Source organism: Podarcis muralis, chromosome 5, assembly GCF_964188315.1.
Source record: "Podarcis muralis chromosome 5, rPodMur119.hap1.1, whole genome shotgun sequence".
In the NCBI taxonomy this organism is placed as follows: Eukaryota; Metazoa; Chordata; class Lepidosauria; order Squamata; family Lacertidae; genus Podarcis; species Podarcis muralis.
In genome coordinates, this window is record NC_135659.1 from 99,129,688 (window position 1) to 99,145,920 (window position 16,233).

The following is a 16,233-nucleotide window of genomic DNA, read 5'->3' on the forward strand; positions in this document are numbered from 1 at the left end:
CAGAAGTCTGTGGGCGGTAACCTCTAATACCCCAAAATATGGGTCAGTCTGAAGTGTCCTCTTCTTTCCACCTTGGGGAGTTGAGGACAGCCGTGCTGGATTAGGCCTAGCATTCTGTTATCAATGCTAGGAAGCACACAAGGGAAAGCAGGAAATTGAGCCCCCCCCCCAGCTGTTTGTTCCAAGCAGTCACAGAAAGGTTCAGCCACCATGAGGACCAGTCAGCAACTGCGAATCCCCCAGAACCTTGGTGAGAGCTCTTGCCCATGGAAATCCCCTTTCTGTGAGGTCCATAAAGCAGATGGTGCATTCATCTCACCATGCTCTGGTCATCTGGTCATTCTCTACAGACACCATAGGGCTCCACTGCTGTTTTGGCTCCCAATGGGCAACCATCGTTTATTTCTGCGAAAAGCTCCAACCGCACAAAAGAAGGGCCACTGGGCCAGGGCTGGTGACTCTGCTTCCTTTCTGTCCTAAAAGGAAATGTTTCTGGCCGAGATAGGACTAGGAACAAGGCCCTTGGCTTAGGAAAATTTGCTGGCACTGGTCTGAGTGTAGTTGGTCGGTGGACTACGGTGGCGAAGGAACACAAAACGTGGAGTGCTCTAAATTTAACGCAAGGCTAGGCCACAGGGCCTCCTTATCAGGGTGACTGATCTTCTCCTATTACCTAGATGGGTCATCTGCTCTCGCTTCAGCCTCCACATGGTCTTCTTTTGACTCTGCCACCGTGCCTGTAGCCAGGGGGGAACTCCACTACTGCCATTGGATGTTAGGTGGAGGGACCCTTCCCCTGCCCCCATGTCAGGGGCTTTCCCCATGCCACTGGCTGCTACAGTCACTTTCCACACACACACACACACACACACACACACACACACTCACACACACCTCTCTCTCTCCCACACACACACACACCTCGGCTGTGCTTTTGGCTCCATATTTTGCACGGCTCCGCAGGCCATCGGCACTGCAACCGTCCGACTGGTAGGAAGGGGTGACGTGGGCAGGTGCCAGCTTGTCGCACAGGTTGATGGGCTGGTCCTCAGAGGAGGCACTGAAATCCATGGGAACGGCAGCTCCATTCCCGTTCATCTCTGGGTAGGCGGCATCCCCCTGAGTGCTGCTGGAGGTGGACGGGTTCAGGGTTGAGGAGCCGTTCCCGCTACAGCTCTCTGAGGAAGAATCGTCTGCAAAGAGAAAGGAAGGGGCCCCGTTACCAGAAAGACCACAGACCCCAAGATGCTGCTACTGTTGCGGCCCCAAACCTGCAGCCCGTAGCGGGGAAGGGGCAGCAACAGCTCCTGCAATATTGTCACCCAAGGCACAATCTCACTCTTCCCTTATCAACATCAGCCCCCCCCCCAAACAAAACCCCAACAATGCCACCCTGAGGCCCAGGGCAGGGCTTTCTCAGTGGTAGCTCCCAAACTGTAGAAGGGGAAAGCAAACCTCTTTCGCTCACCTTCTTCTGAGGGTGAGGGTGTGCATGATTTGTTGCTATTTTACCCATTGCTATTTTATGTTACTTCCATTTATGTTGCATTTACTTTGTGCAGATGTTTTCACCAGAGATATGTATATGTATATGTATATGTATATGTATATGTATATGTATATGTATATGTATATGTATATGTACATATCACCTTGCCAACAAACGTCCGTATAGTTAAAGCTATGGTTTCCCCAGTAGTGATGTATGGAAGTGAGAGCTGGACCATAAAGAAGGCTGATCGCCAAAGAATTGATGCTTTTGAATTCTGGTGCTGGAGGAGACTCTGGAGAGTCCCGTGGACTGCACGAAGATAAAACCTCACCGTTCTGAAGGAAATCAGCCCTGAGTGCTCACTGGAAGGACAGATCCTGAAGCTGAGGCTCCAATACTTTGGCCACCTCATGAGAAGAGAAGACTCCCTGGAAAAGACCCTGATGTTGGGAAAGATGGAGGGCACAAGGAGAAGGGGACGACAGAGGACGAGATGGTTGGACAGTGTTCTCGAAGCTACCAGCATGAGTTTGACCAAACTGCAGGAGGCAGGAGTGCCTGGCGTGCTCTGGTCCAGGGGGTCATGAAGAGTCAGACACGACTAAACAACAACAACATGTATATGTATATGTATTTGCATGTTTTAAGATGTTGCAAACTGCCCTATGACTGTATGGTGAACAGGGTGGTGCAGAAATATCAAAATGAACAAATGTGGAGATAATACTGGCATTTCTTACCAGGCAAATATTAGTGAGATAGCATGTCCATAGTCCTTTAGAATTACATGCCAGTTAGTTCCCTGCCACTGAGACTCAGTCCCACCCCCACACACCCCGGTCTTGTACACCTGCCTTCAGGCTCCCAAGGCTCCCTTTTTATACGAAATATCATGAAGTAGCGCAGAGGCAGCCAGTGTGGGGCTCCCTAGATACTTTAGATGACAACTCCCATCAGCCCCAGGCATCACGGCCAGTGGCCAGGGATGATGGGAGTTGCAGCCCACAGCATCTAGAGGGCATCATCACACCGGCAGCTCACAAAGGAGTCTGGGCAATTCTTTTTCGGGAACTTCCATTTCCCAAAGGACTACTGAGGATGACATGGAAGCCGGCAACATTAACCCCTTGCAAATGACCAGAGTGCCTGGGGACAGTCCGGCTGCATATCCACAGCAGTGACCAGAGGAGGAATGACCACTGGGAGGAGCGCAGAGAGAAGAAACACTTAGTGCACCTGTGGCAGCAAAACCAGGCGCCTCCACCTGCCACAAAACGTGTCTCTCCTGTATCAGTCTCTACAGCCACAGCAGGCGCTGTAACTCTCCAACAGTTCGACTTCACCCTCAGAGGCACACTCTTCCGTTGTCTTCTGAGAAAGACGGATGCCAACCGACTGAGGGTGAAAGCTCAGGAGGGGGAAAAGGTGAGAGCCAAACGTCAGAGCTCTCCCTGTGGGCAGCTTTGAAAGGATGCCTTTCGTACACACTGGTGAGAAGATACTTAAGCCGAGAGAGAGGAAGAAGGATGGCTGCTTGCAGTGTGTACACTCAGCCCTCTTTGGCCTTCAGTAAACCCGTTTGGCAGGTTTATTCTATTGTTTCAAGAACCTGGAAAACCTGCTTGACCAGAGGTGCTGGAGTGAATGTGTGTGTCCATAGGAAGCCTCACTCCAGTCGCTTTCAGAACTCTTAAAAAGGATTGTCCCCAGCGCTAGCTATGGGGGCAGAGATTCAGAGGGTGGCCCTTCATTTCTCTGCAAGCCCACCCCGTCCCTTGCCTTCCTCAACACATCTCTGGACTGAAAATAAAGCGGAATCCAGGCGCCTTGTGTTGAGGGTGCAGAGGCAACGACAATGCCTCTTGCCACTTAGCAAGGAGCACAGGATGCCTGAGCATGTGTGTCTGCACCTGATGCTGGAGGAGCTCCTCTGGTCCAGCAGAGGGGAGCCAATGGACTTGGCTGCCATTGCAACTGTGGTCACAAAGCCAGCCTGCCAACGCGTGGCCCTGGGCAAAGCGCTCCCTCGGCCTCAATCCCCCACCTGCAGAACGAGGGCAAGGCAAACGGCGCCTGCCATCTCCCATCTTTCCCACCCCACCCCACCCAGCCTGCGGATGTACCACCCCGCGCTCCTCCTCCCCCCCCCCACCGTTGCCAGGCTCTGCTGCTCCCCTGGTTCCCATGGAGATCGCCTACGTGCCTTGCCTTCCCCCCTCAGACACATTTGTTCCAGCCCTGGCATCCATCACAGAGAGCAGGTCTCCCTGCCTGCACAAGCGCAGGGGCCAGGCAGCATTTCGCACGCAGCAGCAGGCTCTGCCTCCTTACACTCTTAGGCACCCAGCAGCCCCTCAGCAATGGCACTGTGCTGCCTCTTCCCAAACCACGGCTGTGACTTTGAGCACCAGAGAAGGGCATGGCCTTCACCACCTCCATCCACAGCAGCTTAACTGGGAGATGACATCCCAACCTCTTGCCCTCATGCGCAGCTCTGAAGAAGGTGCAAACACGTCATGCACTCATTCATCCTGGGCTTGCTTTCTCCACGATCCAAATCAGGTGCCAGTGGGCAGTCTCTTTTTACACACGCGCAGCCGCCTGCTGGGTTTCAAGGCAGAGCCTCTTGTGGGGCACATTGCAACACGCACCCTTCCCCACCAAAGCCTCCTGGCCGGCCCGCCCATGCCGCCTGCCACCACAGCAGATCCTTGGATTCACGAGGTGCTGCAAGGCGGGGAAAGGGCAAAGGCCTCGCAGAAAGCTGCTTCCTGCACAGGCCGAGCACTGGGTGCTGAACAAAGGAGCTGCAGATGGCAGCCCCCAACTTCCTCTTGCTGGCTTCCTCACCCAGGTGGCAGGACAATCAGGGTCAGGCGGCTGCTGGTGGAGAAAGCCCCGCATCCTTGTGACAGACGGGAGCTGGGGGGGGCGGGGAGCAGGGAGGTGTGGCTGCTCTCCTTCCTTCTGCCTGCCCGCCCTCCCCTGAAATCTACAAGGAAGCGGCGGAATGGCTTCCCTCGCCAAGGCCCTTCCGTCCTTCTCAACAAACAACACTCCGTGGCACCACCCTGTGATCAAGATCTCGCTGCAAGCAGCAAACAGGAGCCACTTCTCCCTGCTGCTGCTGCTGCCCCCCCATGAACACACTTCTCACCCCTGGCATCTCTGCCCAGCTCTCCTGTTCTGCCCAGGTGCCACAACCATAAGCCCTTGTATTCTATCCAGAGTCCTTTCTGACAGGGGAGAGAATTCCTATGCCATCCGTCGGTCACTGAAAGCCCTTGGACCATGAGTTTAAGAGTACTCAAGCTAAACTAGGCCAAGCAATTCTGAGTATGCACTCTGGGTGATGACTCCACCTCTGGTGCCTTCCACCTCTGGCTGCAAGGCGGAGCAGAGGGAGGGCAATCTGATTATGCACAGGAACACAGGAAGCTGCCTCGCAGGCATATCTACCATTTCAGCATCCGTTGAGGGTATGGAGGCCTGGTCGGAAGAGACACTGCATGCCTGGAAATTGCAGAAGCAGAAAAAGACTGGGCCAGTCTTCCCCAGTCCGGCTCCCTCAACATGTTTTGAGTGTCCGTGCTGAGACTGATGGGAGTTGTAGTCCAAAACAACTGGAAGGCACCAGGTTGTGGAAAGCTGAACTAGAGTCCCACACAGCCTGAACTTCTGTTTTCAATTAAGAGTTGCTACTGACCAAGATGGAAGCAATGCAGTCACATTAGACCCTGGTCCTTCACTGCTTTCTTTGGAGGGGGAATTTGGGCTTCTGCAACTTTCTCGGCAGAGAAAGTGACCGCTACCACAGTTTCTGCAGCTGGGTATGCCAGATACTCAAAGTACTGAGTGAGGGCAGAAGCATCCAATCAGCACCCTGGCATTGCCAGAGATATTGCTGGAGATCCAGGGGTGCAGCGTTCAGCACCTTCACTGTCCCAAATAACTGCAATGGTCTGCTTGTACCTCTGAGCCGCTCCTGGAGAGAGGCACCTTCTCCCTAGAGCCTCTTAGAAATCCTGAACACAAGAGGACCATTGGCTGTACATTTTTACATGTTCATGTTTTGATTTGCGCATTGTAAGATACAGCTGGTTAGAAAGAGAATCGGTATGAGAAGAGTCCCACTTGCTTATGAAAAATCCACGGTCAGAGCCCTCCTTAGCCAGGAGCATCAGTGCACAATGTGCCTTGCAGGCAGACATACATACGGAATACACTTTGCCAGTACTCTGGCCTAGTCTCTCCACCTCTCTGCCAATTCTTGCATGGTGTGAATTGCTACCCGCTTTGTCACACATTCCCATTTTGTGCCTGGTGCCTGCCTAGATCCAATAGGCATGGGGGATCTCCCCGCTCCCACCAGCATAGTTCCTGTAATGGGGGCAGATCTCTGCCAGTGAATGGAGAGGAGAAGGAGGGCAGGAGGGAGGGGAATAGCCAGCCTAGCCGTTTGAGAGGCTTTCCCTCCCCCTGTTCTCAGCTCCTTCCCGGAGGGAGGCTCCCAGCTTTATCCAATGATGCCTCTCTGAAGGATTAAGGAGAATTATTCCTGGCCATGGAGGCAGGAGCTGCGCACCAGGCTGCTGTGCAGTGAGCCCAGGCAGGCATTGCCACAGCAACAGAGCCTCTCCTTCTGCGCCTGGCCAATGGCAGGCCTCCCCAAAGGCCAATGGGAGAAAGTGTGCGCTGCCTCGGGACCATCCTTGCTGCCTGCTCCTTAGCTTCTCCCTGGATTAGCAGCAGCCCCTGAGCTGCCGCTGGAGCGCCAACAGCACATGGCAGTGAAAGGCTGATCTAGTCCCATCCACTCCCTGCAGCACAGACCGGCAGGAGAGAGAAGTTTCAATGGGCCCCTTTCCCTGCAGAGCTGGCTTTCTCCACCGACAGCAGAGGAAGCAGAGATGGCTTGTTTCTAATGGCAAGGATCACAGAAACAGATAAAGAAAAAACCCAAGGATTGAACTTGCTGGAATTTTTTTTCCCCGCCCAAGGAATGAGCAGGATCTCATCCCCAACTGCCCTTGAAGTCCGACTCAGCCGGTTAGAGCGTGCTGCTGATAACGCCAAGGTTGCAGGTTCGATCCCTGCATGGGACAAGTGCACATTCCTGCATTGCAGGGGGCTGGACTAGATGATCCCCAGGGTCCCTTCCAGCTGTGATTCCATGAAAAGGATGCCTTACCTTCCAAGCCTTCCAGGGCATGGCTGGCTGGGGGAGAAGAGCAGAGGAGCTTTTCTAGATTAATGATAATGAACTGAAAGATCCCTGTGCAGGATCCTGCCCCCCGCCCCACACACCAGCCTCTTTACTCCATCCATACACTGCTGTTATTTCTGTATCACTAGTAATGCATATGGATGATTCGTTTATATAGGGTTATATACAGAGCAACAAGCAAAAGACAAGGCCCTGCCTTGGGGAGCGTACAATCTAAACCTATACTTTGAAGTGGGGGTTGAGGGTGCAAGAGACAGAGAGAAAGAGGGGGAAGAAAACAGATACTAAGGGGTAAATGAGATCCACAGTCCTCCCACTAGCCCCCAAAGCATTTAATGAAGTTTTCACGTTTATTACTGTGGCAGGTGTGAAAAAGGCAAATTGCATGTTGGGGACGATTAGGAAAGGGATTGAAGATGGACCTGTCAGGATTATAGCACTGTTATGCAAATCTGTGGTGAGACCACACTTGGAATATCCCATAGAGTTACGGCTGCCTCACCTCAAAAAGGATGTAGCAGAGCTGGAAAAGGGCAAGCGACGGGGTCAAGGGGCGGAAGCAACTCTCTTGGGGGAAATGGTTGTGAAAGTCGAGGCTTTTTAGTTTAGAAGAAAGGCGAGCAAGTCTGATAGAAGTGTGTAAGAATATGAACGGTGTAGATAAAGAGACATTTCTCCCCCCATCCCCAAAAGTACTAGAACCTAAGGGGGGCATCCAAGGAAGGTAAATGTGGAAAGATTCAGGGCAGACGAAACAAAGTGCTTCACGCGGCTGAACTATGGAACTCACTCCCATAAGATGTGATGGGGGCTACCAACTTGGATAGCTTAAAAAGATGATTAGTTAAATTCACAGACGATTAGGCTGCCAGTGGCTACTGGCCACAACTGGGGTGTTTTACCGACACCGTCAGAGGCAGCAGACCCCTGAAGGCTAGTTGCTGGGAATCACAAGTTGTGGGAGTGATGCTGCACTAAGGCCTTGCATATGGGCTCTTCATAGGCATCTGGTAAGGACTGGAGGAGACGGGCTTGTGGCCAAATCCAGTGGGACCCTTCTTATGTTCCAAGCCAGAATCTGGGCTTTCTCATCTGAAACTGTGCAGGTTTAAAATGCAACGTTTCAATATGCGCACCCAAGCACACGTCACTCCCGCCCACCAGGTCAAGCGAACCTAGATAGCTTACCCCAAATAAGGAATGTTTGCTAATTGGCATAAGTTATTCATCTTCAAGAATTAGGCACTGAGTCCTTCCCCAACCATGGTGAACACAAAGAACTCTAAAGACTGCCTTAATTATTCTGGATTGCTGGGGTCTGAACTGCCCCCCTCTCCCTCACATATCCAGCCTCAGAACTGAAAAAGGTCCCATATCCTGTGCAAATCCCATTAACCAGTCATACTGGGTTGCCTCCTATGCTCAACTGCAGCAGCTACAAAGGGCCGAGATTATAAGGAGGGTCTGTCTGCTGGATCAGACCAAGGTGGGTCCCACCAAAACCAGCTTCCTGTTCCAAACAGCTGCTAGCCAGATGCCTCTGGAAAGCTCATCAGCAGAGCATCATCAGCCTTCCCATGCTGTATGCCCCCAGTATCCAGCAGTCAAATAGAGGAGGAGTGCCTCAAAATACTGGCTGCCAAGCCTGGAAGCTCTCAATAGAGCGATCCTCAGAGAATCTGACTAATGCTTTTCAAGAGCCACCAATGCTAGCAGCCATCGCTTCACCGCATGGCATTTTACTCCACAAATTAAATTTGTGTCGTGTCAGTCTGCTCTGAACCGCAAGAGGTCCCAAGTACTCGTATTAAAGTGGGAGCATCTAGTGGTCATTTATAAAGAAGAGACATAGCATGGAGGGGGAGGGACATTTTAAACCAGAGTGGCAGTCCAGACCCCCACCACTGCAAAGCCCCTCCGCGTGCAAGCACTTTGGCCCAGCAAGGGGTGGGAGTGGCAACTGGGAGGAGGGAAGGTCAAGGGCAGCATCCTCTCCCCCACCCGCAAGTGGCTTTTTCTTTCATTCAGAAACAACCACTGGGACTCCCATGACATGCATCCTCTTGGAGCATGTGCTTGGGCCAGACTCCTTGCCCTTCCCTTAGGTCTCCTCCAGCATTAATCCCTACCAAGCCCAAATCACAGGGGCCCCCACAACAGCTACGACTGCTCAGAAGCTACAGTGAGGGCAACCCTAACCTTGTGAAGAATACAGAGAATGCAAAGATTAGATGGACTATGAAAGAATTTAAGGAAAGGAAGTGACTGAAGAACAGATGTAAAGGTGAATTAGATAACCAAGAGACATGTGGTGAAAGTCTTTCATAATATTTTAACTAGGATTTATATATCGTAATGTTTGAAGTATTAATTTGGAATAACCAATTACGAAAAGTATTTTTTCTCTTCATTCTTTTTCTTGTTTCTTTCTTTTATAGTCTTCTTTTCTAGTCTGCATTTTGGAAAATTGTGTAGATAAATGTTTTAATGTATGGTTATGTATTGTTTCTATTTCTTTTTTTCTTTTCTTTTTTTGTAACATTTAATAAAATTTAATAAAAATATTAAAATTACAGTGAGGGCCACCCTGATTTTCCACAGACTCAGCGACTGGCATCTCCAGTGGACCTCCCACAGTCTGCATGCAGCCACCTGGCTCAGCTGTTCACCTGCACTGACAAGTGGGGAGGGGAATTAATCCCTCCCCCTTATTATTCCACCCCTTCGGCCTCCTTTTCTGGTCAGGTGCAGTACAAATTCTCCCCATCACAACTTGCCAGAACAAGACTGGAAACTGTCTACATGGTGGAGTTACCACTGTTCACCCACACTTGCACAGAGGAAGAAAGGGAGGGAGGGAGGGCAGCAGGTGATGTGGTCCTGGGCAAGGAACAGCTGGTGACGGCACAGGAGTGTGGGGAAGAGGAACCGAAGCCAGACTCAGCGTGGACTGAGGAGCACCACAAGCCTACAAGGAAGAAACCACATGCCTGTTCCACGTGTGGGCAGGAGTGGAATGGCACCATGATGGCCATCTGCACTGACAACCATAATAGTAATAATAATAATTTATTATTTGTACCCCGCCCACCTGGCTGGGTTTCCCCAGTCACTCTGGGTGGCTTCCAACAAAGATTAAAAATACATTAGAATGTCACACATTAAAAACTTCCCTGAACAGGGCTGCCTTCAGATGTCTTGTAAATGTTAGGTAGTTGTTTATCTCTTTGACATCTGATGGGAGGGCGTTCCACAGGGTGGGTGCCACTACCGAGAAGGCCCTCTGCCTGGTTCCCTGTAGCTTTGCTTCTCACAATGAGAGAACCGCCAGAAGGCCCTCGGCGCTGGACCTCAGCGTTAGGGCAGAACGATGTGGGTGGAGATGCTCCTTCAGGTATACTGGGCCGAGAGCAACCCACAGTTCTGTGGGCTGTACACCCATGTGCAAAAATCCAACTTTGGGGTGCTGCTAAAACCACAAAGCCAGGTCTTTCTTTCAGTTTCGCCACAGGCTGCAAGCCCTGACAGGCTGCTGCCACTCGGGGAATGAATGCATCTTCTAAGGGACAGTGATTTGGCGGGTGGGGAAGAGACAGACAGAAAGACAGGAGAAGAGAGACCACCCTTGTGCTGGCAGTGCTGCCTTTAACACCAGAGACACCTGCACAGCCTTAACGCAGAATTAGGGGTCTGGAAACCAAGCCTTATGAGGAACGCTTGAGGGAATTGGGCATTAGCCTGGAAAAGAGGAGACCGAGCAGCAATATGATAGTCATCTTCAAATATCTCAAGGGCTGGCACTTGGAGGATGTCACCTAGAGGCTAAGACCTGAACCAATGGCTTCAAGTGTAAAGAAAGGAGATTCAAATAAATATCAGGAAGAGCTGTCCAACAGTGGAACGGACTCCCACTAGAATTGGTGGACTCTCCTTCTCTCCTTCCTTGGAGGTTTTTCAGCAGAGGTTGGATGGCCATCTGTCGTGTCTGATGTAGTTGAGATTCTTGCATTGCAAGGTGTTACACTAGATGACCCTTGGGGTCCCTTTGAACTCAACAATTCTATGATTCAAGCCCATGGCACATGTCAGCTATAAAAATCCAACCTGACTAATGCGGGGTGGGGCGGCTAGTGCTGCCCCCCCCCCCCCGCAGTCTTGTTGCCCTGTCTCTGCAAGGCAGAAAATGTCAAGGGGGCAGAGCAAAATGGCTCTTGGGGCAGAGGGCAGAAGGACACCAGCCGCTTGTTTTGCAGACTAAATTGGGAGCGGGTTTTGCCTTTGGAGGAGGAGGCAGCTGGCTTATCCTCATTGCTGCAGTGCAGGATTTGCAGAGATCAGTAGGGATGGATTTGGGGGGGGGGGGTGTCATGATCTCCAGCACCTGCTCCCTGACAGCCAGGGCAATGGGGAAGTGGCCCACTTTGGGGGTCTTGCTTGAATGAAAGGGAGTGGGGTGGGCAGATGAGGAGGGAAGCACACGGCCATCTAAAGCGGAAAGTGGAATTATCTATGTGGGTGTGGGGCAAGTCGTTCCTCCTCCTACCACCCCATCACCAGCAGGGAGACAAAAACCTCTTTTGACTCTGAAGAACAATGAGCTTATACAAGCGCCAGCAGCCCACAGAAAAATCCTATAGCAGGACAATGGGCCCTCCCTCGGAGGCAGCCCCACCAATCACCACCCAAGGATCTCAAGGGCTCCCAGAATAATCCACCAACCAGCATTCAGGCTTCTGAAGTGGGGGGTTCTTCCTGAATATATCTCCTCCCCCACCCCAGGAGGACCCTGGGCTTGGCACTGTCTGGGAAGGCAGGCAGGCAGGCAATGCTAGTGGTGGAGGAGTGTCCCTTAGCCGCTCAAGAATCCCTGGGAACTGCTCTGTCAACCTCCTGGAGAAAACAGAAGCCTCGGTTTCCATGGAGAGAAACTGTCCTTCCCTCCGCATGGGTTTGAACTTGGGTCTGGCTAGAAACCAGACCGCCAGGAGCTTCCAAAGCATCCCACAGGCATTTCGCTGTAACAACAGCCAGTGAGACGTAAAGGGCCATCAATTATTCACTGACAGGAGGGGGGAGAGCAGGGAAGAGGGCAGGTGGAAACGAAAGCAGGCTGAGGACAGATTTGGGCAGAGGTGTAGCGGCGTTTGCCGGCACCCGGGGCACATGCAAACACACCGATCAGGGGCAGGGCACAGAGGGTGAATGGAGCCCACCTCGCCAGCCCAGCCCTTGCCACCAGAGCCAAACAGGGCTGCAGTGCACTACCTGCCCACCTGTGCAGGGGGGAGCCTGGCCGGCCAACGAGGTCTTGGTGGGAGCCCCCCTCCAACACCTGCTGGGAGAACTGGGCCGGGCCACACTGGGGTTGCCCGTTCTCGCCTCCCTCCCTCTGCGCCCCCTCACTGCCTGAGCAAGGAGCAAGTGAGCATTGGCTGGACAGCCATTCCACAAGGAGTCAGAGACACAGCAGCGAGGCCAGGCTCTGCGGCCCAGAGACCCCCGGCAGCAGGCAGGGTGGGGATCCCTGCATGGGAGCACCTGGCTCACGCCCCCTCAAAACTGTGCGCCCAGGGCCACTGCCCCCCTGCCCCCACCACACTACATCTCTGGATATGGACCCTGAGCATAGTCATAGCCAAGTGGGGGGGTCACTAGCTTTAAATCAGAAGCACAGAGGGGACACCCCCTCCCTACAAATGCCTGCGCTGACTAAAGCGTTAAACAGCTCAGGACCACAATACCTCAAGGACCAGCTCTCCCCATATGAACCTACCTATACCCTGAGATCACCTTCTGAGGCCCTTCTTGTGTGCCTCCTCCGCAGGAGGTCCAGAGGGTGGCAACATGAATGGGCCTTTTGGTGGTGGCTCCCCATTTGTGGAATGTTCTCCCCAGGGAGGTTCGGCTGGCACCTTCATTATACATCTTTAGGCACCAGGTGAAAACATTCCTCTTTAACCAGTCATTTGGCTTATTAACATCATTGTGGGAGTGGGTTATTGGTTTGTTTGTTTTTTCTTCTTCTTTTTATTATTTTGCATTTTTTATCTTTTATCTTTATGTTGTGAACCATCCTGAGATCTATGGATGGAGGGAAGAAGAAGAAGAAGAAGAAGAAGAAGAAGAAGAAGAAGAAGAAGAAGAAGGAGAAGGAGAAGGAGAAGGAGAAGGAGGAGCAGGAGGAGGAGGAGGAGGAGGAGGAGAAGAAGAAGAAGAAGAAGAAGAAGGAGGAGGAGGAGGAGGAGGAGAAGAAGAAGGAGGAGGAGGAGGAGGAGGAGGAGGAGGAGGAGGAGGAGGAGGAGAAGGAGAAGATCTCAGCTCTTTCTTCCTGTGAATGTCTAAGCCAGTCTCCTGCAACCTGGTGCCCTTGGGATGCTTTGCAGTACCAAAAGCAAAACAGGGAGCTTCTAGCTATTCCCCCAATATGACCGCAGCTGAGTCTGGGTGGGGAGAAAGGACAAAGAAACACTGTCCTGGGAGCTGCCCTCTGCGTATGAAAAAAGGTGTCTCCTTGTACCGGCCGACTCCCAGCCCTTCCCTTCCTCTCTTGCTGCCAACGCTGGAGCCGCCAAGGCTGAGTGGCAGGTGCGAGGACCAGTGGCAGAAGCACTTTCTCATTTGCCTAAGGCACCCAGCGCCCTGATGCAAGAACACCAGCCCCAGCAGGGCTCCTGCATAGCATGGCTCCCCCAAACATATATACAGTCCACGCCGTACTGGAGAATGAGTAATAATTCTTTAAGATGGAAGGTACTGAAACCCAACCTAACTTGGAAAGCCCCTCCATTTGACCTGGAATCTCATCCACCTGATTTCAGAGATGCCAGTGCATCTCAGTTGTTTCACTATGTGGTGAAGAAGTAAGCTCTGCACATGCCCAAGCACACTCTCACCCATCTTGTTATTTTCTGCATTCCAAGGCTGACACCTGCCCTGGAGGAAGCTTGAGGGTCGAACCGAAGCTCAAGTACCTCCCATGTAGAAACAGAGCAGAGACTCCTGTAGAACTTAAACAACAAACCCTTGTGGGGGGCAGGTGGGGTCTATATTCTGCATGGGACCCTGCACACTATTGCTGCAACTTAATTAGGCCGAAGACAATTCCCCCCCCCCCCCATCGTTGCCACACACACACACACACGGCAAGTCAGGTCTTGTAGACTTTCAAAAACAGCTTCACTTGGAGATGGGGAAAGTGGGGTAAAATAAATGATCAGGAACATCACAAACCATTATGGCTCCTTCCTATCACTTTCAGCTCTCATAAGAACTATTACCTGTATCCAACCTATGTTAAGCCAAAGGACTTAAATTATTTTTCATTCGGCAACAGCACTCAGCATGATCTCTGCGCCATTCATTCCCTCTTCATCCTCATCTGTGCCCCCCAAAATCGCAAACCATTGTGTAATTTACTTTGCTTCCATCGATCAGGAAACTTTCCGAGTAAATGTACTCTATTTACATCATTTATGCTGAATTTAGAATCACCTGAGCGCTGAATATGCATGTTGCCTGCTGCTTCTATTAAGAGCAAGTTTCCCACCACAATCATCAGGAGCAGAGGGGAGGTCTTGACTCAGCCCAAGAGGAACAGCAACTGCTGCTTCTCCAGAGATAGCAGGATGTGGTGGGGGAGGCCCCCTCCCAGCGCCAGCCCCTTCCAGGCCTTGGGAGGTTCAACTTTGCCTTTTCATTTGGTGTGGGGGGGGGACTGAACACTCATGCTCTCTGGGGAAAGACAGACCTGCAATTGCAGCAAGGAACTGTGTGGTTGGTATTTCAGGACCTCAAAGAATTTCAGTCTGGGTCTCGCTGGGATGAATCCATGTTTGGATACCCAACACTGGCATCTACAGTAGTTAAAGAACCCGGCCATTTATGTGGCGCTTCCTTCCCCTAGATCAGTCATTGTTCCTGCCCCCTAACCACCACCACAGACCACCTTTGTGTGCAACGGATCATCCCCACTGTTTGTCCCCAAAGAACCTGCCTTAAGAGGTATTACACCGTTTCTGTTGCTCTTTTGCGCATTTTTAAAGGTAAAGGTAAAGGTACCCCTGCCCATACGGGCCAGTCTTGACAGACTCTAGGGTTGTGCGCCCATCTCACTCTATAGGCCGGGGGCCAGCGCTGTCCGCAGACACTTCCGGGTCACGTGGCCAGCGTGACAAGCTGCATCTGGCGAGCCAGTGCAGCACACGGAACGCCGTTTACCTTCCCGCTGGCAAGCGGTCCCTATTTATCTACTTGCACCCGGGGGTGCTTTCGAACTGCTAGGTTGGCAGGCGCTGGGACCGAACAACAGGAGCGCACCCCGCCGCGGGGATTCGAACCGCCGACCTTTCGATCGGCAAGTCCTAGGCGCTGAGGCTTTAACCCACAGCACCACCCGCGTCAAAACCCCTCGAGTGTCATTTGCCACTGTGCACATGCACCAATTCTAAGAACACTTCACATGAAATGGTCAAAGTTAAGCAGCAGCATGAAATGCCACAGGTTGCCGGGGGGGGTGCAGTTTAAGAGGAGGAGGAACGAGACAGTGGGCTGGGCCAGGAAACAGAGCAAGTCAACTCACAGGAGGCAGGAGGTACTCCAGAGCATCCTTCTTGGAGAGAGATGGCTTTGGCACAATTAATTACCCATGCCCTCGCAACAGTCAGGCTAGATCAACACAAGGGCTTTTTTTCAGCTGGGACTCCCTGGAACTCAGTTCCAGCACTGGAGAGCCAGTGTGATGTAGTGGTTAAGAGCGGTAGACTTGTAATCTGGTGAACCGGGTTCGCGTCTCCGCTCCTCCACATGCAGCTGCTGGGTGACCTTGGGCCAGTCACATTTCTTTGAAGTCTCTCAGCCTCACTCACCTCACAGAGTGTTTGTTGTGGGGGAGGAAGGGAAAGGAGAATGTTAGCCACTTTGAGACTCCTTCGGGTAGTGATAAAGCGGGATATCAAATCCAAACTCCTCCACCTCTTCTTCTTCTCCTTGGATGCCATTGCCATTATAAGAGAACCAGGGAGGCGTTCATGGTGAGTTCTGGCACCTCTCTTTCAAGAAAAAAAAGCACTGATCAACACTGTATGTGGGTGGTGCTCTTCAAAGCATCTGAAACTGGTATAAAATACAGCAACTAGGTTGCCAGACTGGGCTCGACTCTTGCAAATATATCATGCCATGCTTAAAGATTTCAACTAGACACCAGCTATTTTGCATGCTCAACTGAAGGCACTAGACTTCAACTTTCAAGCCCCAAGAGCCATGGGACCAGGATATGTGAAGGACCCTCTTCTTCCAAATGCATTTGCTTGTCAGCTAAGATCTTCAGAAGCTCCTCCATCTTCAGAGATTGCCTAAGGGAGAGGAGCCGTTTCCATGGTGACACCTTTTAGGGGTCAGGTGAAGTCCATTCTGCTCACCTAGGCTTCCAAAAGTCCAACAGGCTTTTATGCTAAGTGGCCTCTCCTTTTTTAATAAGCTGGCTTCTATTTTATGTATTTTTAATTACTGGCTACAA

At 51.8% G+C, this 16,233-nt stretch overlaps 1 protein-coding gene across 9 annotated transcripts in view; it reads right to left on the reverse strand.

Annotated features, from left to right (window-relative positions):
* Window positions 1–16,233, reverse strand: part of NOL4L (nucleolar protein 4 like) — a 136,223-nt gene that overhangs the window by 10,482 nt on the left and 109,508 nt on the right. For all 9 annotated transcript variants that reach the window (XM_028735618.2, XM_028735617.2, XM_028735616.2 and 6 more), the window contains one exon: window positions 922–1,193. In XM_028735618.2, coding sequence (XP_028591451.2) covers window positions 922–1,193 — 272 coding nt within the window. The remainder of the gene's footprint in view (window positions 1–921; window positions 1,194–16,233) is intronic.